The sequence below is a fragment of the Falco biarmicus genome, chromosome 4 (genome assembly GCF_023638135.1).
Source record: "Falco biarmicus isolate bFalBia1 chromosome 4, bFalBia1.pri, whole genome shotgun sequence".
Taxonomy (NCBI): Eukaryota; Metazoa; Chordata; class Aves; order Falconiformes; family Falconidae; genus Falco; species Falco biarmicus.
Genome location: NC_079291.1, coordinates 41,130,751 through 41,158,713, shown reverse-complemented (window position 1 = coordinate 41,158,713; position 27,963 = coordinate 41,130,751). Strand labels below are relative to the sequence as shown.

Sequence of the window (27,963 nt, the reverse complement as noted above, 5' to 3'; positions counted from 1 at the left end):
CAGCTTTCTAACATCAGCGACCTTCCAAGGGTACACTCTGTCCCTTCATCCAGGTCCCTGCTGAATAAGTTGAACAGGACTGGACCCAGTACTGACCTGTGGGGCACACCGCTGGCTACAGGCCTCCAGCCAGACTCTGTGTGGCTGATCACAAGACTCTGAGCTCCGCCATTCAGCCAGTTCTCAGTCCACCTCACTGTCCACTCATCCATCCCACACTTCCTGAGCTTATGTATTGGGATGTCATGTGTCAAAAGCCTTGCTGAGATCAAGGCAGACAACATCCACTGCTCTCCCCTCATCTACTCAGCCAGTCATTAGGCTATCAGGTTGGTCAGGCATGGTTTCCCCTCGGTGAATCCATGCTAACTACTTCTGATAACATTGTTTTCCTCCACATGCTTAGAGATGACCTCCAGGATGAGCTGTTCCATCACCTTTCCAGGGATGAAGGTGAAGCTGACCAGCCTGTAGTTGCCTGGATCCTCGTTCTTGCCCTTTTTGAAGTTTGGAGTGGCATTGGTTGTCCACTTCCTCCAAAGTGACCTCCATGACCGTTCAAAGATGATGGAGTGTGGCTTAGTAATAACATCTGCCAGCTTCCTCAGCACTTGGGGTTGCATCCCATTGAGGCCCGTGCATTTGTCAATGTCAAGTTTGCTTAAGTGATCTCTAAAATGATCCTCCTCAATCAAGTGAAATTCTTCCTTTCTCCAGAATTTCTCTCTTGCCTCCAGGGTCTGGGAAACTGGAGGGCCAGCCTTGGCAGTGAAGACTGAAACAAAGGTGGCATTCACTAACTCTGTCTTCTGTATGGACTTTGTCACCAGGGCATCCACCTCATTCAGCAGTGGGCCCACATTTTCCCTAATCATTCTTTTCCTGGCAATGCACTTGAAGAAGCCCTTCTTGTCCTTGATGTCCCTCACCAGATTTAATTCCAAATGGACTTTAGCCTTCCTCGTCATCTCGCTGTATGTTCTGACAACATCTCTATATTTTACCGAGTGGCCTGTCCCTTTTTCCACATCCTGTAAACTTCCTTATTCTGTTTGAGGTCTGACAGAAGCTCCTTACCCATCATGCAGGCTTTCTGCCCCCTCGTTTGATTTTTCACTCATAGGGATGTACTTATCTTGACATTGGAGGAAGTGATGCTTGAATATCAGCCAGCTCTTTTGGACACACCTACCTTCTAGAGTCCTAACCCATGGGATTCCTTCAGGTAGGTTCTGGAAGAGGTCAAACTTAGCTCTCCTGAAGCCCAGGGTTTCAATCCTAATCATTGCCATTGTTCCTCCATACAGAATCCTGAACCCCACCATCTTATTGTCACTGCAGCCAAGGCTGCCGCCAAACTTCACAGCCCCAACCAGTCCTTCTTTTTTTTGTGAGTACAAAGTCTAAAAGCACATCTTGTCTCACTGTCTCCTCCACAACCTGCATCAAGAAGCCATCAACAATGCTCTGCAGGAACCTCCTGGACTGCATAAGGCTAGCTGAGCTGTCTTTCCAACAGATATCAGAAAGGTTGAAGTCCTCCATGAGAATCAGGGCCTGTAACTGTGAAGCTACCTCAAATTGTAAAAAGTCTCATTGACTTCCTCTTCCTGATCAGGTGGCCTGTAGAAAACACCCACAACAGTATCCCCCATGTTGCTCTGCCCCTTAATCTTTACCCACAAGCTCTTGACTGGTTCTGCATGCACCCAAGGGAAAGCCAAATACATTCCAGTTGCTCCCTCACATAAAGACCAACTCCACCACCTCTCCTTGCTGGCCTGTCTTTCCAAAAAAGTACTCGGCTATCCACAACAGCATTCCAGTCATGTGAGGTATCCTACCATGTTTCTGTAATTGTAATGAGATCATGGCCCTGCGACCGCACACAGATCTCAAATTCTTCCTGTTTATTCCCCATTCTGCATGCGTTGATGTACAGGCAATTCAGAGAGGGAATCGAGCACACAGGTGTGCAAGAGGATCAACCATAACCACGCACATCCTTGAGGAGGCTGACCTTCTGGTACTCATCTTGGGAAGTAGCTAAGGAACATATATCACTGCTCTGGTTGGCCTGGTTTATTTCCCTGTTGAATGTGATGGCATGAGTATCGCCACTTTGAACACCTCTACCGCAAATCCTTCAGTTTAAAGCCTGCCTCACCAAGCTGGCCAGCCTGCTGTCAAAGTCAAACCTTTACTTACACTGACTGCCTAAACAAATGCAGAACATATAGAGTAAGAGATGTAAAAAACAGTTTTGAATAAAGATCATGAAAAGACATTTGCAGAAGTGAGATAACCTCAAATCTGTCATGTTTTTCCTCCTACAGAGAATACTCTGAATATCATATTTGAAGATGTGAGGCAAAATCACATATTAAATTTCAGCTTTTTATTAAGCAGCTTTAACTCTTTAACACATCTTCTATACATCTTAAGCGTAAAATCAAAGAACTTGAAAATAGTGTTGCTAACTCTTACCACTCCTTATCCTTTAAGAGTCATACATTAGATCATCTCCCCAGTGCTGCTTAATATTCTCCTTTATCAGTTGGGGTATGGAATGAGAGAAGGAACACAAACTTGTCTAAATAGGAGCTGCATACCTCTAATAACTGCAGAAGCAGTGATGACACCCATTTTGCATCCTGACCTCAGAGCACCCAGCAGGGAGGGACCTGGCTTGGCACAGCCCCCCTGCATGCCTTGGGAAGACATGGTGAAACTGGGACGTGGGCAAAACTCACATCTCAGGACCACAGATTACACCAGATGCTGCCAATGTGTATTTGTCCAGGACGTTTTTTTAGGACGATAGTGAAGCACCTTTCTTTTCATGTATGCCTGTGCCTATCTATTAATGCACACTGTCTGAAGTAAGTCAGATGATGTAAAGGTGTTTGACATTTTCATTGTCTTTAAAAACTTTCAGCTAGGACAGAAAGTATACATGAGCTGCATAAAAAATGAGACTTTGTCATTTTTCTCTGTGGGCACTGAAACAGAAAGAAAATATATCTCTCACTCCCAAAAATGAAAGAAATTAATCTGGTCTAGATGTTCGCACGCTGAATTGGTGTTTAACACAAAGTAAATGGAAAGATTGATAAATTGCTTGACTCAGATAAGTATCTACCAGTTTGGACACTTACTCAATATTTAATTGAATTTCAAACTTTTCAGGCAATGGGACCAAAATTAGCTTACTCTTTGGCACATCTTATCTTGGAAAAATTTATTACTGCATGTGGCCAGCCCTGGACAAGAAACGTGCTCGGAAGTGGAGCACCTTACTCTAATCAACCACATGGATCAAAGTCCTGCTTGAGTGACACAGTGGGCAAGCAGAAGCTGTGCTGGTGGGACTAACTTTTCTTCTCTGAAACTTTGACAGTTAGTGGTTAAAGCCAGAAGCATTTTTCTATTCATAGTCTCAGTGTTTACAAAATCAGTCCCATGAGGTAGGAATTATGAAATCAGTCTCTGTGAAAGTCCTCTCAGCTCTTCAAAATGTGAAGTTTTGCTCATGAAGAATTAAAGCATTACCATTACAGCTGCCTTGAAAACTAAAAGCCCCAAGGAAAAGCTAATTCAGTTGAACAAAACATTTGGAATCTTTCAGAGATTTTCTTTGTTTTATTCAGTATTTCAATTTAGCAATCTACCTCAAATACCACTTTGATTCTGTACATAAAACAATGTAAAGAGTGGGAAAACATACCTCTACAGGGATTCGGTTGAGAGAAAAATAAAAAAAAAAAAAAAGGAAAAAAAAAAGGAGAAAACAAATACATACATCTGCCGTAAACATACTTTTTTTTTAAAAAAAAAAGTAAGATCCTGTTAGGGCAGTATGATAAAATTGTAAGACTAGTAATAGTTCTTAAGACTAGCAATAGCAATTCTTAATTCTTGCACAGTGACATTTAAACTTCCAAGGTTTTACTAAATATTTCATCTGTCACTTCTTCGAAGTGACAAGTCTGCAGGACAATGACTGACATGAATATTCCCTATTAATCATCAAAGAGTATCTTATGCTTTTTCAGATGTATAAAGGAGTGATTACTGTCAGTCAGGTGTCATCCCTACTTTGATGTAGTGAGAGGTTCACTGGGATATAACTGTAATTCTTTCTTTGTGACATTTACTTTTACAGCCTATTTGTATTCTAATAGAATGTTCTTTTCAATTAGATTGTAGCTTTTGGGCTTGTAGAAATATAGAACAGGTCCTTTGGGATATTAGAAAAACTGGACAGATTCAGAGGACTCAAAACACTAAGGCTGAAAAACATAGGAAGTTCTTTATACAGTCAAAGATCGATTAGGTATTTTTAAGCTTCACTGACTTGATCCTGAGCAAGGAGACATCTTTAAGAAGAATTCTCAAGTCCTGTCTCTATAATATCCGATGGATACAATTATTTATTTCTTAGAGAATGCCAAGAAACCAGAAACTGATTTAAATTTTTCATTTGTAGTTATGAAATACACAACACATATAAAAATATTCTCTACAAATTGAGGGCTCTCATAACTGACAGATCTTATTATATTAAAACACCTCAGTAAGATTCCCTTCAGTAAGATAGGGAAGTAGAAGATAAAAATCTGCAAACAGACTCATGAGAGCTTGGTGTTTGCATTGCCAGCACAGATATTAAATATGTATGTAAATGTCCAAAAATATTTACCAAAATATCCAAATTCAAATATTTATCCAGTGACATTACTGAATGTACCCAATATTGCCAAGTAAATGTTACTACATACAGTTACATGTCTACCGGGAGCTATATGGAAAGCAACAGCCACCTTTCCTCTTACAGATGCTTTCTTTAGAATGAGATAAATCATATTCAAGGCTTCCATTGACATAGTAAGTAAAACCCCACCGTCAACAAGAGGCTAGGGTGACCACTGCAGTGGCTCCGCTGGAAGCATCTATGACTTTAAGTAACAGGAATGTCATCCACATTGGGACAAATGACAATTTAATGACAGGTCTTGTGATCTTAACATGTTTCTTCGAAAAGAAAGCTACATGCTGGAGCAAGCGCAGAGATCTCTTTCTAAGATATCTTTCCTGTGGTAACATAGAAATAATTTGCCTACATTAAGGCAAAATGATAGGCCTGAAAACCATGAGAACAAGCAGCAGCCACACTTCAAATACGTAAAAGAGAATTTGTAATAATTTGCAGTAATTTGCAACCTGTCAAACAAATACATATAAAACTAAGGTTTAACAGGAAAGTCACTGGCATTTTTTCTCTTCCATTAATTTTTTGGTTTTCAGTGAAAATCTCTCAGATAACTTTCCATTTATTCCTAGTGCAGCAACTGTTACACAGTCCACTTCTGCTTTATAGTTTCAGTAGATGTGATAACCTCAATTTCCAATTTCCACTTCAGTTTTTCTCTAGATTTCACAGGCAGCGTAGAAGTTATGTCTGTGTTTTCTAAATGGATTTATTCCCTAGAGCAAATAAGCACAGACCTGATTATCAGAAGAATATAAATCTTTTTGTGTGAACCAAGGAGACACTGTAATATTAAAAAAGGCAAATCAAAGGAAAAATATAATCACTTAGTGACCAAACAACTGAGAGAACTCTAAGAGATCTGTGGCAGAACATATCTTTCCCACCCCTCCTATAGCAGAAATTCAGTCTCATCATGTCTGTAGTGAAAAGGATATTTTAAGATGAAGTCTAGGAAGTTTCTATAGCAATGGCATCCTATATGTGCCACTGTAAGATCTGTAGCCTTTAGATTGGCATACACAGAAAGTATGAACTAGGTATTTTAAGTAACATTTATTATGATGTGCCTTCTTTTGCCTTGCTACGTGGTCTCCTGTACCTTTCTTCCTCAGCTGACCACACCTTCTTTGGATACTATTCACCAGACCACTCAGGTTCTTCAGCTACACGCAGTAACATTTTCTTTCCAAGCTGAAAGACTAACTCTTTAAGATTGGTATTTTCAAGTCAGCTGTTCTCTTTAAGAGAACAGTCTTATCTTACTGCATCACTGTTATCAAGAGATTTCAAGTCACACCTGAAGAAACACTTCACTTCTCTGTTCAATAAATCTCAGCACCACTTGGAAGGAGGAAACTGCATAAAGACTGTACAGAGATTGAATTCCAGGTATGCTAATTTAAATGGACTATACTATTGATTAAGGCAGAATCTAAGGTTAAAAATGTGCGGCTAGTGAGTTGGGGGGATCATCATTAGTTGTTAATTCCTTTCCATAGCCCACACACTCCTTGCACGGGTAGGCTGGAAAAAAAACAAACCCTCTCATTCCTTTTGTAACACTTACGAACACAGCTGGTATATGAAGTGTTAAATGGGTGGAAATCCACCTAAATAACGTTGTGACTGCTGATAAACTTTTTGGTAACATAGTCCCTCTGAACTCCATTGAACACAATGCTGAACTGAATCACACTGTCAAAATGCTCAGAATAATGTAATGTATAGCAGAATCCTTCAAATCTAATGAGCATTTCCATGTCATAAATAATGAGAGTCTTCTTCTGTTCGCTGATCAATGAAATGAATTAGATGGTTCATGTGCCAAAATTTCAATACTGTCTCTTCTGGATTACATTGGAAACTCTTATTTAAAGACCCTTTTCTCCCATACAGATCAAACCAAATTAAACTAGAAACAGTACGATACCAAGTTGCGCTATTCAGTGGAAGGAGTGGCAGGCAACAGTGAGCAGCTGAGGGGAAGACCAAATTACATCTAAATACAGGCTGCAGATTTTCATTGGATAAATGGTAGAGTAGCTATCATACCAACACTTAATAGAACAAGTAATATTTTTAGCCACCTAAATTAGATGGTATAAATGTACAGAAAACAAGACTAAGCAAACTATTTAAAAGCTGAAAGATGCTTCAAATGCCTGGATTTATTGGTTCAGCCAAATCCTGAATGCCTGGTCCATTTCACTATAATTTCAAACAAGAAAACACAGTTTTCAAAAAAAAGAGAAGTTAGCTGTATAAGTTCAATGGTGTTGTACAATTGCATTAGCGTGTTTCCACTGTGGTTTCATACAACCTTTCTACAACAGCTGTCTCTTCTTAGATGTCAATGAGAAGAACAATTGACATCCAAAAAATGCTCATAATTATTAATCATAAAATGGCACCTGTGGTACCAAACTTTCCCCTGCCATTATAATGAGAAATGAATGGTGACATTTAGCGGTTTATAGAAAACAGATGATTTTGCAAGGAAATAAAAACAAGGTTATTTTCACTCTTTTATTCTCCATGCTTTTGATTGTCTTCCTGTTATTATGAATGTTAGAATTAAAACTAGTTAAAATATTTCACTGCATTTTTATTCAGTGACTTCTGTCCAAGAAACAAAATTTTCATAGCAAGTTTCCCATTCTAAGATTTTTTTTTTCACTTTTATGATTTGAAATTTAAGCAAAAATTTGGTCTTATAGTTTTCATTTATTATGAAAATCTGAAAAGCATCCACATGATTTTTTGATAGATATAGTCTCAAGGTTGGTTTGTTTGGTTGGGGTTTTTTTGTTTGTTTGGTAGGTTGTGGGGGATTTTTTTGTGTCCTCACTCTCTTTAGAAAACAAGACCACAATTCTTCTAAGAAAATCCTCATATTTTGACCACACCTAGTTACTCCTGGTCCACATTAGAGCCCAGCATCACAACTGAAGATTTGTGGTGGGTTGACCTTGGCTGGATGCCAGGTCCCACCAAGCTGCTCTATCACTCCACTCCTCAGCAGAGCAGGGCAGGGAGAAAATAAGTTGAAAAAAACCCCACAACTTGTGGGTCAAGATAAAGGCAGTTTAATGAAGCGACAGCAAAAGCTGTACATGTGGAAACGAAGGAAAACAAAAGACATTATTGTCTACTTCTCATTAGCAGGCAATGATTGGTCACTTCCCGGGAAGCAGAGCTTCAGTACCTGTAGGTGGTTGCTCCAGAAGACAAGTGTAATAAATAGCAAATGCCCCCCCTTCCTCCTCATTTCTCTTAGCTTTTATATCTGAGCAGATGTCATATGGTATGGAATATCCCACTGGTCACTTTGGGTCAGTTGTCCTGGTTATGTCCCCTCTCCAGATCCTGCCCAACCCCAGCCTACTGGTGAGAGGGCAGGGAGAATGTTGGAGAGACAGCCTTGGTGCTGTGCCATTACTACCCAGCAGAAGTCAAAACACTGGTGTGTTATTGCCACCTCTCCAGCTACCAACACAAGCACAGCACTGTGAGAGCTGCTGTAGGGCTCAGCCAGACCCAATCCAAGATTAAATAATTGTCTTTATCTGTTAATTCCAAAAGATCCATTTTTATAATAAAGGTTGGGTTGTTTTGTGTTTTTTTTTCATTTGCATTAGCCTTTGAAAACTTTCCATGTCATCTAAATCTCCTAGTGCTACAGAAAAATTATCACAGATAGATTAAGAACGTCAACTAATCTGATGCGTGGGAGATAAGAAACACAAATTTTAGTGGTCTTTTCCTTCTTTTAGTGCTCCTGCTAAAGGCAAAATCCAATATACTCTACAGACCATACAATTATACCCATGTATTCCAGCAACTTAATGCAAATGATTGTCTTAATTCCTGATTTTAGTAGCACTACAGTATCATCTCTCATTACCTCATTAATTCAAATAGAAAATCACATCAACATGGTTTCTTCAGTCTTAGGAGTAGTACTAAAATTCCTTATATGGGCTCCTTATTTTCTTTTAATTTTGCAAATATGGCCTGGCAAAGACTGCAGGAACAAGTTACAAAACAATGAGGTAGGGTGGGAAGAGCTGAGCGTAGCTGGACAACCTGAGGTGTGTGACTGAACATAAAGGCCTGTTGAAAGAATTAAGAGTCTAGAAACCCAGGTAAGAAATTTCTATGAATGGACTATGAGGTTTCCATGAGTCTGCAGGCAATTCACCTCTAAGCTGCAATGACCCTCTCATAGGCAAGCAACATGAAGTTACCAGGTTATGTAAAGATTTGTCTCCATGGTAAGTTAGTTAGTGGAATGAACTGAAGTCTTTCAAAGCTACCATTGTACTGACACTATCGGTCTGACGCAAACTTTCTGCTTTCTGCTACCATGTAGGATGTCAGTGCATGCAATGACAAGACAATTCTACTTAAAGCAGCCTTTCATCTTTCATTTGATTCACCATTACCTAATGCAATGCAGTCAACCTACAAACAAATACACTTAAGAGATTATTGCAGTCATAAATACAGGTATTAAAAAATACCCAGTCTGACTTGCATGAAATGAATTGGAATCAGATACTTCCATCTTTGTGAAATAATTTACAGCAAATACAGAAACAACTCCTTTTTCTGAAGCTACTGTGGATTCAAAGCTGAGAGCCAAACCCCCCCAAAACTCTGGAAACATAAAAATTAGACTCTTCATGTTAAGACCCTTTATTGATTTTTAAGCACACTACAGCTTTGATGCTGCAAGCCAGTAAAGATCAAAGACTACCAGAAACTAGTACATCTCCAAGACACTAAAAATGAACCGTGAATTAAAAATAAAAGCTGCATTAAAGGAGGATAAAACTGGAAACAAATTAATGTTATACAATGAGTGCTAGTGCTACATTGGTGCTTGCTGAAGTTTTGCTAGTATAATATCTGCTCAGTTCAGTTTGCCTTTGACAAATGGAAGATACTTTTCTCAGTGGGAGACCAAGGGGTCTTGGTGTGTAAAAAAAAAGATAAGAAAGGAAAAGGGGGGAAAAGAAAGATCTTCCACCTTCTCTGAAGTTAAATGGAACTCCTAGAAATGATCAGTGTGTTTTTTCCAAGTGGAGTTGTTGATCAGGAAAATTAGATACTGTCTTGGTCTGTTCAATGCTATATGCTTTCTAAAAGGTATCAGCAGGCACCAGGTTACAGGCTTTATTATTTATTTTCTTTTCAAAAAAGATACATTAATTAAATTTCTGAATGTATCTATTTAGACAAAGAGATATGAAAAACTAACAAAAATGCTCAAAGCTCAAGGCTACACCTCTATCATTTAGACAAAGCCCTTTTGTCTTCATAAAAATGTCTGTTTCACAGCTGCTATATAAAAAAGACTTGATTTTGATGTCTGTTGCTTCAGTAAAAATCATTAAACAGAAGCTCTATGATCCTTAAAAGAACTCTGCCCTGAGACACACTTATATCACAACTTTCACTGTTGAATGTCTGCCCCGAAAAGTGCTAGAAAAGAGAAAAATAAGTCTGACCTGCAAAGATCCCGGATATGCCTCAAAGCCTCATATGCTAACAAACAGTGATGCAACCACAGTCATTCTGTGAGATTATGAGCAGACAAATCAATAATCTAAATCACTCCAAGAGGCCTCTGATTTGGGGAATGAGTTCAGTGAAACAACACTGGAGAATTGTGCAGTGCAGAGGAGACCAAAAGTGCATTTTTCATCTATGTCACATTGTGCAACATGGTGACGTGCTGAGATAGAAAAAAGTTTAGTGGTATTAGCCCTGAGAGGCAGGGCTTGTGATTCCAGGTGCAAAGTTACGATACCGTGTTGCTTCAGCAATTCAGTATGCATCCTGCTATATGAATCTTTCAACCTCCTCAGTTTTCTAACCAGGCACTGTCTTAGCTTTAGTCACACTGATCCTTTTCTGCTCATTGTCCTCATCTCCTAAGGGAGAAAAAGGTCAAGTTCTCAAAGAATTTAAATTAAAAAATGCTTAATAAATCACATACAAACAATTTATCTTATATGTGTTTCTAGAAACACGATGATTTTAAATTATAAATCCTCTGATGAACCTCTTCATGAGCAAGATTCAACAAAACAAGGGTGATTCTTTAACCATTCTTCCAAATATAATTTTTTTCCTTCAGAGAGTGTCCAAATGTATTATCCCAGCTCACCAAGTCTCTGGAATGAATGTTTAAATCTGGTTGCAGTATAAAAATACAACAAATTAAATTCTTCCAATAACTTACAGTTAAGAAGACTGAAATAAGTTCCTAATGTACTCATCTGAGAAAATAAAATCACTGAATGGTGTCTGCCCTTATCTACAGCATATTTATTTTGTCCCCTTTATGTAAACATTTTCTGAGAAATGATGCTTCCACTGAAAACTGACTTATTTCTATTTAATCATTGTCTCAGTCTCAGTTTACTTGGAGATATGCTCTATGTCATGGGGTCAAAATCAGACCTGCAACAACCCTGTTTGAAACAATGCCAAAAAAATAGGAAAGTGCTGTCTCATGTTCTGCATTCAGTTCAGGAAATATAAATACAAATTATCTTGCTCTGGGAAGCAAGGCTGCCATAAAAGTTAATCTTCCTTTCTTTCCTGACTAGTACTGTATTTCACAGTATCCCCACTGATTTCTTTAATGCTCCTGGGACTTATGTAATACTCCTTTACTCTCACTCAGTCATTTCATTGACTCAAATACATCTTTTAATAGCAGTTCACAGGTCAACTATGGGAGTAAAATTTTAAAACCATGTCCCTTTTGAGAGCTATAAATACTCATTAAATAAAGGCCATTACCCCTGTGGTAATGTGGAACCAAATTCTCCTGAATGTGTATTTTTCTGAATTTAATAAAGGAAAACTATTTGGAATAATAATAATAATAAGAAAAAATACTAGCATTCAAAGGAAAACAAAAAGATAAATGTAATCCACTGAATATAGAGCTAGTTTATATTTCTATTTCACCCATATACAAATACTAGAAAACTTTACACTTCTGCATTAGATTTAAAGAATTTCTCTAAAAGGCTTAGTATGTCTTAAGAGGGCAAGTGAAAAATTTACGTTTTCTGTATTGTTTGGAGCATGCTTTGAAATTCAGCAGACTCTTAAGTAAGACATTCAAGCAAGTCTTTGTAAATTTAAAGTTTCTTCCTCTAGCTGCATGGGAGTCAGATAATTTGCTTTGAGGCTACCTGAAATGAATGAAACCTGTAACTTCTACATTAATGCGAGGACTCAATTGTGTTTCATGCACCCAGTGAGCAGAATCAATGTAGAAATCCACAGTCTATTTTAAACTGTGAAGTAGAATAAGCTGTTTCCTGAGACCTTATTCTTGAGTGACTTCCCATAGAATTAGGGTCAGTGATATTGACTTGTGAGAATTTAATTTTAAACTACTCAATCCTGGAAATACAAATGTCCGGAAGATATTAGTTGGCATCTGCAGCATCTCCACTGCAGGTACTCCTGCTGACAGCTCAGGACGGTAGCCTGCTCGCTCCACTAAAAATAACCAGGGAATTACAAAAAACACCATGAGCCACCTATACCTGAGCTGTGGCACCTCTCCTCTCTACCTCAGGCTAGCTAAAACCAATAGCGATATCAAGCCAACAGCCGTGACAGCTGCCAGCTTTGGCTGAGATGCCACAGAAGCCAGGCGACAGGTTTTGTGCTGCAGCAGCCCTGAGCAGCTGGGCGATGCTGGCGGCTGGCTCCAGCTGCCCCTTGCCCTGGCCAGGTGAGTCTGGTGCTGAGGCAGTAGCAGTGGGGCTCCGTTTTGCTTGTCATCAGCGTGCCAGGACTTCTTGTCCTCCTGAATATCATTATGTCTTTGCTCATTTGTAACAGGATGGAATTAATTAAATGTCTGAGTAAGGTCCACTGGAACTTCCTAATAAGATCCTGTATATACTGGCCTTGTCACAGTCAGTGGAGGTAGTTTCTAATGGCAGGTTTCACCTTCCTCATACATCTGCAAATTTCTTTTCAAAGGCTTGTTTCAAATCCTTGAAAGAGGCCCACCCTAACTGTATTAAATCCTAAATAATCTCTTCTAATGACAATGTCTATATGCAGAACAATCAACGTTGACCCCACAAAAATTATCTTCAACAAATGGTTTTATCCTTTGATTGCTGTTCCTTTCCCACTGTGATACCCAACTTTTTTATCACAGAAACAGCTTAGGCAGCAGTAGGAAACTTACGTTCAGATCAGCAGAATAATAAACTATCTGATTTCTTTCACCTAAGAACTTTTGCTTGCCTCTTTATAAGCATGTTTAAAAATAACACTGTTTCTTCTGACTCACAAAATAAATCAGTATTGAGTGCCAATAAGGAACGCCGCCACCACCACCACTAAAACAGGCATAGTGAATATGCTTCACCTTAGCTGCAATGGATTGTATTCTCCTAGAGCTGCCACAGAGAAGATTAGAATTATCTCAAAATCTCACTGCAGTAGCAGACTTTTGACTAGTTATAATCAGATCTCTTCTGGTAATATTCTGTTTGTTCCTTGAGCTTCTGCATTGCTATTAAAGTCTGTAATTTCAATTTAGATGGATGATGAGTTGGATATTGCAGTCTCCATGAACAGCTGTAATATCAACATCTTTCACCTGCATAAATGTTGAGAGGGTTGATCTGAAGAATACTGTATCTTTGCCGCTAGTTCAATGGCCCATCATTTTGGTTGGATTATTATTCCATATACAGAGAGGTTTATACAAAGAATATGTAGTACAATCTGAGGAGAGAAAAACCCAGTAACTGCAGGGAAATTCCCTTAGGTTTTCTCTAAATGCAGACCTTAACAGAAAAGTTCATGCTTGGCTGTAGAATCCCTTTTATGACTCTGCAAGTTTGATTGGTTGTATCATAATTGGTTGTATCTATGACAGATAATATTCTTAAACTTCCTGAATGTGGAAAAAAATGTGAATATTAAGAGAAGACACCAATATAGACCATAAATTATGATTTTTAAAAAGTGGCTTTTTACTCTTGATTACCATTTTTCTTCCACTGTGATATTCAGGAGGAGAAGAAATGTCTTCTCATCCTGCATCCATACAGTATTTCCTCATCATATGGTTCATTACTGTGCCACTGGTGTGTATGGTATTCACTCTCAGTTCAACTTTTAATGGATGTGATGACTTCAGCTAGAGACAGTTTGCTAAGTTGTCAAACTTGAGATGGTAAATTCTTTCTCAGATCATCTCCTCTTCCTTACCTTTTCAACTAAACACAATTTATGATTTGCTTTCACTAACATAAACTTAATGTTAAATCAAGAAATACTCAAACTGGATAGTAATATATTTGTATTGCAGTTTGAACTAGTAGGAGAAACTTCAGTATGACTTTCCATCACTATGTGTTGTTTAATTAGATTTTATGCACTCAGACATTGCTAAATACAAGCTTATTTGACTTACAAATCCTTATAAGCAACATAACAGGTAAACTAGGCTGATCTGCAAAACAATCCCAGGTACAATAGTGAGAATATTTTTTCCTATCTCCATGTAGAATTCCTGTCCTCATAATAAAACCCGAGTCATTTCTCAAATGTCCTCTATTTACACTGCCTTTTAAAAATCTCTTTAAGCTCCCTGGAGACATCCATTTAAAAATAAGATGAAAATAATGTCTGGAAAATATATCAGGGTAGTAAAATTAGGTGAAAATAAGATGAGGGCAATGTCTCATTGTAATAAGAATAAAAGAAAGAGAAAACATAAAGAATATTCCCAAAACCTAAAGAGAGGAAATATTACTGATCGTGACCTAGAAAATTCCACAAAAGTCATACACTTGAGTATTGTATTTCAAACAAATATTAAAAGTACAGTAGAAAGGCATCTTTTCAAGCTCTTATCAACAGGGATAACTATCTAGTAAACCTCTATTCAGGTCAATTTTGAAAAAAATATTAAAAACATTAAATCCCTTTGTCCATCATGAAGGTGGAAAAAAAATTCTAGAATTTTAACTTATTGGAGTTGAACTCTTTAGAGACAATATCCCAACAGAGAATAAATGTCCCTTTTAAACTGGTTTTATGTGGTATGGTTTGTTTTTCTTTTATTTCACTTTTTTTTGTCTCCTGTTTTAACAGAAGTATCTGATTGTGCATTATTAATTTCACAGCATGTAATGAAATGCTATAATTATTTTTCCATTTTTAAGGCACCTGTCCATGTTGCAACATACTTAATGTGACAATTACTGTACACAATCAACAGTGGTAATTTAAGTGCAAACTACTCACGCATCCCTAATGCAGCTGCTTATTATTTTCCACCAAAGTTAACTTGCAAGTTAGATTACAATTAAAATTAAGCAATCCTAAAAAAGGTCATACTTATAATATTTGGGTGCTACAAGATAAATATTTGAACATAATTTGAACTTTGACTTAAAATAAATGTTTATTTTTGTACCTTATTAATTGTAAGTAACAGGATCTATTTTTGTTAAAATTTTTAAGTACATTACCAAAGAAAAGTTATTTTAAACAATTATTTTTTTATCTACTTGCCTCCTTTATGGATTTGAGCTTTTCTAGGAAAAATAGCTGTATATATAAAACTAATTGACTATACAACTACTTGATGAGTGGCCTGTTGTCATTTGTGGGTGTTCGGACTAATCCATGAAAAAATCTCCTAACAGCTCATTGTTTTTACACCACAGAAAGACTTAGCTGAGATTGTGGCTTTAGATGTTAAAGACTACCGAAGCCTTTTATTTTCCAGGCTTCTGAATTACTCTTATAATATCCAGAACATTTGAGAAACAATTTTTAGCAATTTATTTGCAAGTTCAAAATATGATTTATCATTAAAGTTCAGTCACTCAACATGTGAACTGGAAATAAAACAGAAACTTTAATGCAGTTCATTAAATAATTTCTATCCCAAGATTTTACTAGATATTGAAGAGAATTTAACAGATGTGGCAAATAAATTGCACGATGACTTACACTTGAATAGTCAGAACTCCCTGCACAGATTCAGGGAAGCACAATACACAAACTCTCATTTGCAAAGTTTTCTACTACATCTAGAAGTGGTGTATTTGGTCATTGTGTTGGAACACTATTAAAATGCCCAATGGCATTAAAATGCATAGCATACACAGGGAGGTGAAATACATGCTTTTGCTACACTGCTATTAATTTCTAGATTTTACTCAGAATCATATTATGATTTAAAACTTGCTTTTCCCAGCATTTAATCCTTCTTAACAAACAACAAATGGAACAGCCAGTTTTCAAGGAATATATCAGTTTTCACTTGTAACTGAAAAACTAGTTTTTTCTTTGTTTGTAATTTTTTGGTAATCCCACATAGTGAATAAAATGCCATTTCTAAACAAAACTGATTGCATATTCTGTACCTGTCTACATAAAAAGATACATAATTGAATAGTAATATTTTTGCATTTTATTCTCACTTTGTGCAGGTTGCTAATTCATTTTGGTGGATGTCATCCCATCAGAACGATAGGGTTGTATACTGATAGCTACCGATAGGGATGGCAGCAGAATATGAAAATATCTGTTGCATAGAGAATATTCTAGAGAAAGGAACTGTGTGTGAAGAGGGGAAATGGAAAGAGGTTTTAAAAAGATTTTCTGTGGCTTTTCACAGAAACTTCTTTTGAAAGAGAAATGGTAAAAGCATTTTTAAGATGCTAGAATAATAAAAGCCAGCACTGAACTGGGAGGCACATGGGAGCTCTTCCAGTCTGCTAGCCAAACAGCAGAATGTCAGAGTGCCGAAGCACTCTGCTGGAGCACACCCACACTTAGGTATATCAGATATTTTAAAGAAATAAAATTTATTACCTTAATAAGAACCTGAATATATCCCATGGCTTTTGATGACCTGAAGTACCAGAAGCTCATCACACAAGTCACACTTGATTCTTTCCATCTGGAACTCTTCACATGGGCTTTTTCATTTTTTAGGCTTATTGCGGTGGCTTCAAGATACAGGAATTTTCCTGAAATTAAATGATGTATTCCTGAAAAACTGTTTTGGACTTTCAAATTAGACTCCAAAACTCAGCAAAGCAAATGCAGAGATATATATTAAGTATATGTTCCATGTAGTTCCTATACTAGTGAACCTCAGCCTAGGGTAAAAAATGACCAGACCACATTCCTTGTGTACTTGTTATATCAGGAATAAACTGGGAACAGCTTAAGATTTGGATGGGTCTTTTCAGAACAATGAGAATACTTCCATGTTTCCCAGCTACTCTGATGACATGTCCTGGCCCAACAAGATTAGTTACTGTTTTGACAGTACATCATACCATAGCTACACCATGATAAATTCCAGATTAAGTTTTCTGAAAGATAACCTTCAAAACAGCAAGCCACACTATACTAAAACTTGTGAAACAGAAAAAAAACACCTTCATTCATTTATAAATCATTAGGTATCCCTACTGATTCATATTACCTTTGGCCATCTGTACTCTCTAATGTATGTATATTAACTCACATTTAAATTATTTAGTCAGGAAATTGCAAAAATAGATGCCTACAGTTAATATTTAACCAACACTGTTTCCCAACACTGATACGGTCCTTGAGTTTTCCATTTTTATTTTTAATCAGAAGTATAATAAATTATGCAAGTTTTAAAAATATTTTTCCTTTGTACAAAAAACAATGTGTAATTCATATAATCATAGATGTAGTATAAATAAAATACCGTTAAATTACAATTGCACATCTACTAAAGTTTGTATATGAATTAGACAAAAAATTTTTACTTCATTAGAGATAAAGTGTGCTCACTCTAACTTTGACACTTCTCTGGCTAAGTTACAACGATAGATGTTTGCCATAATGTTATGGGATGAGAAACTTCCTTTTTCCCTGAGGTCAAGAACATATTTAACAAGTGTAGTGACATATTCATGATGATATTTTAAAAAAAAAGGTAATTAGAAAAAGCAAATGAACTTATTTTTTCTACATCTGCTATTTTGTCTGTTAAAGAAGTCATGTATATACAAGATCTCAAAAGCATGCCATATCGTGGCATGTGTCTGCTAGGAAGATGTGACTAGACTGGGTTGGGTGCTGGGCACATTGATGTTTAATAGTAGACAAATGACTTCTGCTTAGCAGAAACCAGACAAAACTGAAGCAATCCAACCCAAAAAACTTTCACAGTCTTCTTTGGAAGGAAACGTGTCTGGCTGAGGTGGTAGACAAGGGACATTCTGTAAGAGCCCTTGACCTAAATGACTGGGACCTGTACTGTGGGACAGTGGACTGATCACAGCTAGATGGACTGATCACTGCTAGACAAGCTTGGCCAGGAGATAATAGGACAAATGACTTAAGTCCAACCAGAATGATATAATTCTAGTAATATGTAAATTTTCAGCATCTTAATGTTGAAAATGGAGGTCCTAATAGGGGTTAGAATTAAGCAGTTGCTAGATATAACCTCAAGAGCTACGGTTTTGAAAGCAAGTGTTGAAATCCATCTTTGTGTAAGGACTGATCACTGAATACTGCGGTGTTCTCTACTGTATATGACATTTTAACAACTGAGCTAAATTTTGGGTTCATTCTCTTATGATGAACACAATTATTAAGTGCTATCAGTTCTAACAATACGGCCAGATACCACTTTCATCTTTAAAAATTTGACTGCATTACAATTGTGAAAAGTGAAATTAATTCTAAATGTATTTATTTGAGAACACAATTTCAAGACTATAGGGCAGCTCTTGAGTAAGAAATGGAGAATTCAACCTGTTTGATTACTCACCACAACAAAAACACTTGCAGATTATAGGGTAAATTCCCAGGTTTGAGAATGATTTCAGCAGCCATTTTATTCGTACGTGAAGTGTATTCAACAAATATATCATGGAGATACCTAAATCTATGTTCTAACAGAACTGGCTATTTTAAAAGCCAAATGAAAGACAGGGACACATTGATGGGCAATTCTCTTGTACTGCATCTTGCTTTGAGATCAGTGAAATGCAGCCAGGCTGGATTGTCTCAAAATTTTAAAACATATGAACACATAATCTGTGTGTTTATTTGTGTCAGTTTCGCCCTCAGTCACCTTGGCAAGCTTTCACTAGCCCCTGAGTTTCTACATGTCTTCAAGTAAGCTTTGGTTTTATTGGGTTTTGTCCTTCAGCAGTTCATATAAACTTTCAACAACTACTAAATACAACTCCCACGCCTTTGTGCAACTCTGCTGTGGAATATTTCAATTTAAGACCAGTTCTGAGCTCAGCTTCAGTTACATCTTTGCCTGAGCTATGGGACCTTCAAAGGCAGAGGATGAAGGCATGGAGTTTGTTAAGAAGAACTAGAACAGATAACTGGGTGCTTTGGCCAAAATAAACCAGGAGCTGCACTGCCACTAACAAAGGAGGTTTATTTAATTAAATTTATTTGTTTAAAATAACCTAAAATTAAACTATGAATAATCACTATGGGTAACTTTAAGCTTCATGGAAATTAGCTCAAGCTCTGGAGAAGCAGGAACCAGTGGATCCTAGCTGAGCTAACTCACCCTTACAAGCTGCAGCTAGATCAAATGCCTCTCTCCTGACAATTAACAAATAATCTTGCTTGACTCATACAGCAATACTGAAAGGAGAAACAACTGAGAATCAATTTTTCCTAACTTAAAGTCATTTTACAACAGTAATTAATATTTTGATATTGTTACACATCTAATTCATTATAAATGACATCCTGATTAGGCATGGTAGAACCCCCCTGCTGCCTGTGAAAGGAGGTATGAGAAGCTCCATGAAGACAATTCATATCTCGTTTATGAACTGACAACATACCAGTTCTATTTCCAAGCGTGTGGTCCCCAGGAGGTCTATGACTTTGAGGTGAGCTGACCCCTAGCACCCAGTTAAAACTGTCTGCCAGGGAATTTTGCCAGCCACATCTGCCATTCTCAAAGGTGCAGGAAGTTCCGCATTCACTCTCATCTGTATTATCCCCACAGTTGTCTTCAAAATCACAGCTTTGTTCTGGTCTGTAACACTTGCCATTCTGACATTGCCAATAGCCATGTGAGCAGGAGCCTGAAAAGAGAAGAATGGGGGTGTCCTGGTGAATCACACTGCCGTGCATCCCAGCAAGGTTACTGGAAGGTTACATCTCAGAGAGTTTGATATTTAGGAGGAGGAGGGTGGTCCAGAGCAGTTTTATTAAAAGCCTTTGGTTCCCCTGAAGTGCCAATCCATTATCAGTTTATTTCTTTTGTATTTTGTCAAGAGATTGCCTAAATAAATGACTGTTTCCCTTGTAAAGCCTTTGAGGGCAAGTTCCAGCCAGGCATTCCTTCACTAACAAAGCTTTCTAGTCTGACTTAATTGCTGACATTCTCTTTTCATGTGGTGTAGGATTAAACCATTTCATTTTAGCTCCAAATTTGAGCTTTGTTTGCAGCCCCAATTTGGAAGAAAAAGCTTCTTCTATTTTAACTACAGAGGTTTGCCTTTTAATGGATTTTCTTTTTGTTTTGTTTTTTTTTGTTTTTTAGGTGAGTTCAGTGGGTTGATGCTGTCTTTTTTGTGCACTATTCCTGGCATTATTAAGGGATAATTCTAATATTATTCAGCCTAAAAATTGTAGGACTCCTTTCACAGGATCCATTTCCAAGCTTCATGTTTTCATTTCAGATCGGTTTCTGCAGGGGTCTAGATAAAAAGCAGCCCCTTCAGTACATTCTCTACTGAGGAAGGGAGACTCAAAATTCTGAAACGGACCTTCCCTGTTTCTTTCATCAATTCTGCTCTGCCAGAAATAAATGCACAAGCGTATTTTATCTAAAAATAGGAGTGACACTATATTAGCTTATCAGACATAAAATTAACATATGTACATGTATGAAAGTTGCACAAGTATGGGAAGAATTTGAGTTAATTGATACTGAAAATACTAAATACTAAAATACTAAAACTGTATTTCCATTACCACTACCTCAATTTAAAGAAGGACCTGACGGATCTAAATGAAATTCACATAGGCTGGATTTTATTAAGGGGTCAGAATAACTGCTTTATTAACAAAAAGAAAGTAAGAGATGAGGTATTCAGTTGGTGCACTGGCAGCCTCCACCCCTAGGACTTTTTTTTTGCCAGACTCTAAATTACAAATGTCCCAAACTAAGTGAAAAAGCATTGCCACACACCTTTGATGTAGGCTTTGGGTAAAGTGAAAACAAGCCTTGAATCACCAGATACTAGCTAGAGCAAACAAGCATTAACCCCTCTTTTTGAAGTAAAAAATCTTCCTAACACATAGTTATTAAAAATAAGTAAATAAATGAAAATAAATATTGGAATATAGAAATAGCTAGAAAGTCTTCCAGGGAAATTATTCATTTTTAATTCCTGATTTATTAATGACAGAAAAGCATGTGTCATGTTTACTCTAGATGACCATGTATGATTTGGCTTTAAACAGCTGCTCAGAGAAAGGAGTTAAAAGTCCTGAACTGAAAGAAGCAAGTCAGAATAGAAGTCTGATGATGACTCAGAAAGTCAGGAACATCAGGCTGAAGTTAAGTTTAACTTAAAATTATTTGACAAATTAAGGAAATCTCTAGATCAAAACCTGGTTAGTGTTATACAGGAAGTTAAATTACATATTAATAGTAGTACGTTTTGGTTTTTTAAATCAAAATGCAGTTGCAGACCTTAATTTGCCTATATACTTATGAGAATTTAGAACAGATAAACGAAATGTTTATCCATCCCTATAGTAGCTACAAAACAGACATGAAAATCTCAAATTTCTGCATTATATTCCAATCTTCTTGAAGCTGGTCCTTTAAATATCTTTGCTTATTGTAAATAAATTACGTATGACAATTATGCTGATAAAGATAAATAATATCACAGAATCACAGGATGCTCAGGGTAGGAAGGGACCTCCAGAGGTCATCTAGTCCAGCCCTCTGGTAAGGCAGGTTCACCTAGAGCAGGTTGCAAAGGATCACATCCAGGCGAGTTTGCAAAGTCCCCAGAGAAGGAGACTCCACAACCTCTCTGGGCAGCCTGTTCCAGTGCTGTCACCCTCAAAGGCAAGAAGTTCTTCCTCACATTCAGGTGGAACTCCCTGTGCTGCAGTTTGTGCCCATTGCCCCTTGTCCTGTCACTGGACACCACTGAAAAGAGCCTGGCCCCAGCCTCTTGACACCTGCCCTTAAGATACTTGTATGCATTGATAAGGTCCCCTCCCAGTCTTCTCTTCTCCAGGCTGAACAGGCCCAGCTCTCTCAGCCTTTCCTCGTTAGGGACATGCTCCAGTCCCCTCATCATCTTCACAGACCTCAGCTAGACCCTCTCCAGAGGTTCCCTGTCTCTCGTCAACTGGGGAGCTCAGAACTGGACACAATACTGCAGATGTGGCCTCACCAGAGCAGAGGAGGGGATCACCTCCCTCGACCTGCTGGCCATGTTGCCCCTAATGCTCCCCAGGGTACCACTGGTCTTCTTGGCCACAAGGGCACACTGCTGGCTCATGGGCACCTTGGTGTCCAGCAGGGCTGCCAGGCCCTTCCCCGCAGAGCTGCCTTCCAGCAGGCCAGCCCCAGCCTGCGCTGGTGCGTGGGGTTACTGCTCCCCACGTGCAGGACCCTACACCTGCCCTTGTTGAACTTCAGGAGGTTCCTCTCTGCCCAGCTCTCTGGCCTGCCCAGGTCTCGCTGAACGGCAGCCCAGCCTCCTGGTGCATCAGCCACTCCTCCCAGCTTTGTAACATCAGCGACCTTCCAAGGGTACACGCAGAAAATTGCAAAAATACTATTGTATGTGGGATTACACTATTTACTACTTTAGTCATAAGCATTTAGCAGTTAATTCTCATAATTCAAACTTGTTTCTTTTTCAGTTCCTACTTTATATCAGCATTGCTTTAAATTCACCAGCAAGTTAACTCATGTTTCAGAATGACAGCAAAAATACTGATGATAAGGATATTCCAAAATTTGTTAAACTTGTGCTTCTTAAACTTATTATATGTAATGGTATTATCATTTATGTTTTCCAAACTTAAATCCAATCAAATCAATGTCATAGTTTACAGTTCTCAGAAATATCAGCATAACACATCAGTAGGCCTGAAAGGCTAGATCTACTTTAAAAGATTTTCAAGAGATTTTATTTACATTCACATAGCTAGAAGTATACCTGTTCCTAAATCAAAGCTAGAGTTCCTGTAGAATCATAATCTGATATAGAGGCCAGAGTAATTAATCAGCAGGCTAAGAGTTTGACATCCCAGGGATAGGTGCTCTCTAAATAATTTAGATCTCTGAGTTTTTCCCTGCAACAATTACTCCATTATCATTCTTGCTCTGAGTTGATATTATTTTATGACTGAATTGTAAGTATCCTTAAAAAAAAATAATTGTTAACAAGAATATCTTTCCTCTAATATTTCACTAGTATAACCCAAGGACACAGAGTAAAGTGTTTTCATCACAGTTGATGATGCATAGAAATAATGACTTGTCAGCACAGGAATGTGAAAAATGCACCTAATTTCAAAAGCAAAGCTTTGGAAATCACAAAGATTTTTAAAGACTTTCAGAAGTTGAAGTGCTGGAAAAAAAAAGAAGACAACTTAAAAAATACTACACATTATCAGCTCTTTGTAAACAGCCTGTTTCTTCTAGGATTGAGTGCAAACCATTGAATTTTTGGTTTTGCAAGACTCTCAAGTACCTTGACATACTGATCTGCGTTCTGAGCAACTGAAAGTCTAAAAATAACAGCTGCAGTTCATTTGCAAAGGGACTTTGAGAAGAAACCCTTAACCCAAGTTTCTCCCATGACAAAGAGCTGATGAAGGCTTCTCCAACAACAAAAACTTCCTCAGCTGACTTCTTATCTTGTCCATTCCCACACACAAACACAAGAGAAGTCCTTTCCAGTAATCAGATCCACTGGTATTAATATTCACATCCAGTAATACTAAGAATCAAAAACATAAACAGCAAGGTATCATTGCTCAATGTAATTGTCTCTATCCATGACTGAAGCATCTTCTTTGTTCTGTTTGCTGGTCCTTTATTGTTTCTCATTAGAAAAGGATGGTTATTTACCAGTAACTCAATACACTTTAAGACTTACCCAATCTGTGAAACATTCAGTGTGCCCTAACATTGTGCTTTGCTGTATTTAAGATTAACAGAAATCCTGAAGGGTAAGAGGAGCCAAAGACAAGATGGGTGCTCAGTGGCTCTTCATAGTTTATTTGATATACTACGGGCAGGGCAGGGGAACTCTAAAAACACTATTATAAAGAATACAAGCTTCACTTTCAAGTGCTTAGGTGCATGTGAATGTGCATTAACTCAAAAGAAATAAAAAAGCAGGTTGTGACTGAAGAGGGTCTTACTAGGTCTTTTTAACTCCTCCACTATTACAGTACTGATATACTAATACTGTCAGTATTTTAAATAGTGCATACTTTCCCATGTTGTTTGAGTAATTCTACACCTATTTAGTCTATAAAACATGCTAGCAGGTCAGTTTAAAAGGAAATTCCCAGTTAATCTCTTCAGATGGGAAATCCCCATGGTGAATAAGAGACCCAGGCCTGGATTCATTGACTGGTACTCCTACTATTGTAATAGCATTGACTGTTTTGTTCCTTGCCAGAAAACCAGAACAAGATACATGTATAATGATTATTACTGTGTTAATCTGATGGTTTAAGTCTCCAACATAAAGAAATGGACAGACAAGGAAATCTGCTGTAACAGTACGTATGGATAATGGTAACAGGGATCTATTAGTTCTTACCCACAATCTTCCCCTTCCAAAGCCAAGTTGAAATTTATAACTTATCCTCTTCAGGGTGGACAAAGAAATACTAAGACAAAAAGGAATCCACATCTAGTTTTTAAGCAAAGCTTTTTCAGAAACAATTGTATACATCATATGCATCTACTACAGTGAGAAATATTGAATACTAACATGAAAAGCTTAACTCATTCACCTGAGTTTACTCCTAGTAAATAAAACAAAATAAAATGAAACAAAATTGTGGTTTGCCATGTTCCAGCTCAAACAAATTAAATCTAAATATCTAGTGCCTGAACTCCTTAGCAAAGATACAGAATGAAGAAATGTTCCTTAGATATAAAATCTACAATCCTAAAAATATGTTAAAAAAAAATATTTTTTTGTTGTCACTCTTATTACTAGTATGCATTTTTAGGTCAAGAGGTTTAAACTCAGTCTTGCATCTCCAGCTTTCTCCACCGCATATAACCTCTGTGCCATGTGATAATAACTTGGTGCAGCAGATCAGAAAGGAAGCCAATCAAGCTGCCTTCTTAAGGTGCCCAGGCTTGATTCCAAATTGTATTGTGACCTTTCGAAGCACCATTCAACAGCTCACCTAAAACACGTTGTATAACTGTACACTGACACTTTGCTTGAGCAGCCAAATGTTATAGTGCTTTTATCAAGGCCTGAACTGATGCGTAACTGATGACATCTCTACCTTAGAGCCCAAAGTGGTTTAGTTGTGACCTCTAGTGTAACATTCCAGTCATTATCTAATTGTCTGAAGGGTGGAAGAAGGTATGGCATTTGCATTTTCTGGTGCCTAGTGCAGACTTTGGTCAGTGGTTTTGCTGCCTGTGTTTCTGATGGGAAAAAAATCTGCCCATTAAATCTAAAAGATGGCTTGAAGTGAAGCAGAAACCCATAAATCAGAGCAGTTTAAGGATGAAAAATGGGGTGCACAAACTCTGAATAGCTGAGGTAATTCAGAAGGGAATTTCTATAGGGGACAACCAAAGGAAAGCTGGGTAGACAGTGAAGTAAAAGCATCTGATGATGGTGTAACCTGGGCTGAAGATCTTCACTGGCTACACTGGAGTATGTGCATCTTTCACATTCTCCACTACACCTCAAGTTGTTGCCCAGAGCATATAGTGGAAGGTGGAGCTGCACTGCAGTGATAAATCCCCTTTGTACAACTTGCCAGAGATGCCAGACTATGCTCAGTAAATGTGACAGGTGAAAAATGCTTCCCTCAAATCCTGCTCAAAGCCTGACCAACCAGCTCTCATTCACAGGCACAGCCCTGACTCTAAGACCAGAGGGCAGGACACTGCCCTGGTCAGATCTAATGCAGGTGAGAGAAGACAGTGGACATGGAAGCCCAGAAGTTCATGAAGAACCAGAAGCTGATTCCACAGCTGAAAGTATAAACCAGAATACTTTTAGAAACCCCTGCTCAGGCAAACAAAGGCATGAAAAACCAAATGGCTTAAGCAGTAAAAGTACAAAATGGTCACTGAGTAATTGTAATTATATGTCATCAAGACCCCAGATGTCTCTTCCAGGAATTGGCATAATGGTTTCAAATTGTCATAAGCCTGTTCAGTATTCAAAAGGGGAAATAATGAAAGATGTATATCTATTATCAGTTGGGGATCTCTACTATTTATTAATGTCAATCTATTCCCTTAAATCAGTTTTAATATTCAACAATAAAGATGCAAATTACAAAGGAAGCTGCTCTGGAATATTCTTAGTTATGTACAGATGCAATGAAAGTGAAACAGGTCCAAGAAACATAATTTGTGCAGAATTTCTATAAACAATTACAGCGTTTAAACTCTTTAACAATATCTGAGTAAGAGTCAGGTGTAAGAGAAACTACAAAAGTCCAAAATGGATTAAATTGAATCTCATGACCACTCTGAATCCTTCACCTCTCACTGCTCAGAAGAAGGAAGTTTCAAGATGACTGTATTTATGATATGATATTACAAAACTTTCTATCTATATTAGTTAGAATGCTGCAGTGAGCTGAAAAGGACACGATGATTAAAAGATTTTATTGATGTCTTGAACAGCCTTCCACACTCCTTTGAGCCTTCACTGGAAAGGTCAACAGGAAAATGAAAAATGACTTATGCTTGATGGCAGAAAGAGATAGCAACAAACTCTTTAATTACTCAGTATCTCAAAGAAACATCACTTCTAATATGGTCAGCTTTTCCCTTTCCTCTGTGTTACCATCATGTTTGTTCTCAGACAGTGAAAGAGAAAGATGAAAAATACACCTATAAATTCAGCATAAGTGATTTGAGGTGAGATTCTGAAGGTAACAACAATTACTTTTGGAACCTGTATGCTTTAAGATCTTGTAACGTGATTAAGTAGTTCTGTTCCTTGTTTTTCTCTAGACGGTATGAACGACTAAGACAAAAGCATTTTTTATTGATTATCCTCATTTAACGTTAGTCCAATCCAACACAATCATTTATTCCACAAAGCAGTAATAGCTTTTGTACCTCAATTCAGTACGCGTTCACGTTTAGCAGCCCTCTGAGATAAGCAAGTAGTAGCACACTAGCTTAGCAAGTGACCGAACAAGGAAACTGGAAAAAAGTTTATGGTTGGAAAGAGAGCTCTGATGAAATTGTTTTATCCCACTTCATGGGAACCTGGGTTTTAAAAGAAATTGCTCAAATCATGGAGTCTGTTCACTTTTATGAAAGGCAACAACCTCAAGCAGTTCCTCTGCCTTCAATATAATCTATAACTTTCTCCACTGCTGTTACCAAAAGGCTTTTTTTTGGTTTGTTTGTTTTCAGATAATGAACCATTTTGGCATCTAGTCTAAATTTATTCATGACCATTTCAGATGCACTGATTTGTGTGCAGGCTCTGCCACTCAGCTCTCCTTAGCTCAGAAAAAGAAGGTAAGGGAAACACAGGAGAAAGTACAGCAGATCTGAAACCCAAACACCAAAGCTACTCAAAAACCTCCTATTTACCTGGCCTAAATCTTCATCTGGAAGTCCAAGAGAAGCTGAATACTTTCTTATACCAATCTTCTTTCAAAGCTTAGCCAAATAACACTAGACAACTTCAAAATACAGAAGAATAATTTTATATTTATGGCTGTGGCAAAATCATGAGAAAGATTTTTCCTGTTGCATTTCTGCTTTGTGAGACAAACTAGGTCTCACAAATTTGAAGCTGGGCATCCAAATTCAAATTTTAAAAATCTAAAATACATCTCTGAGTCTTTCCAAGTTCACAAATCAGTAGATCATGTTTTGTATGCACTAGAATACTGGCCTGTCTAACCAA

The 27,963-nt window shown here is 37.7% G+C and overlaps 1 protein-coding gene across 1 annotated transcript in view; it reads right to left on the bottom strand.

Annotated features, from left to right (window-relative positions):
- Positions 1–27,963, bottom strand: part of MALRD1 (MAM and LDL receptor class A domain containing 1) — a 282,538-nt gene that overhangs the window by 121,304 nt on the left and 133,271 nt on the right. Inside the window, exons 26-27 of the mRNA XM_056334103.1 lie at positions 19,666–19,911; positions 16,667–16,824 (exon numbers count right to left, since the gene is read on the bottom strand). Of these exons, the coding sequence (XP_056190078.1) occupies positions 16,667–16,824; positions 19,666–19,911 (404 nt within the window). The remainder of the gene's footprint in view (positions 1–16,666; positions 16,825–19,665; positions 19,912–27,963) is intronic.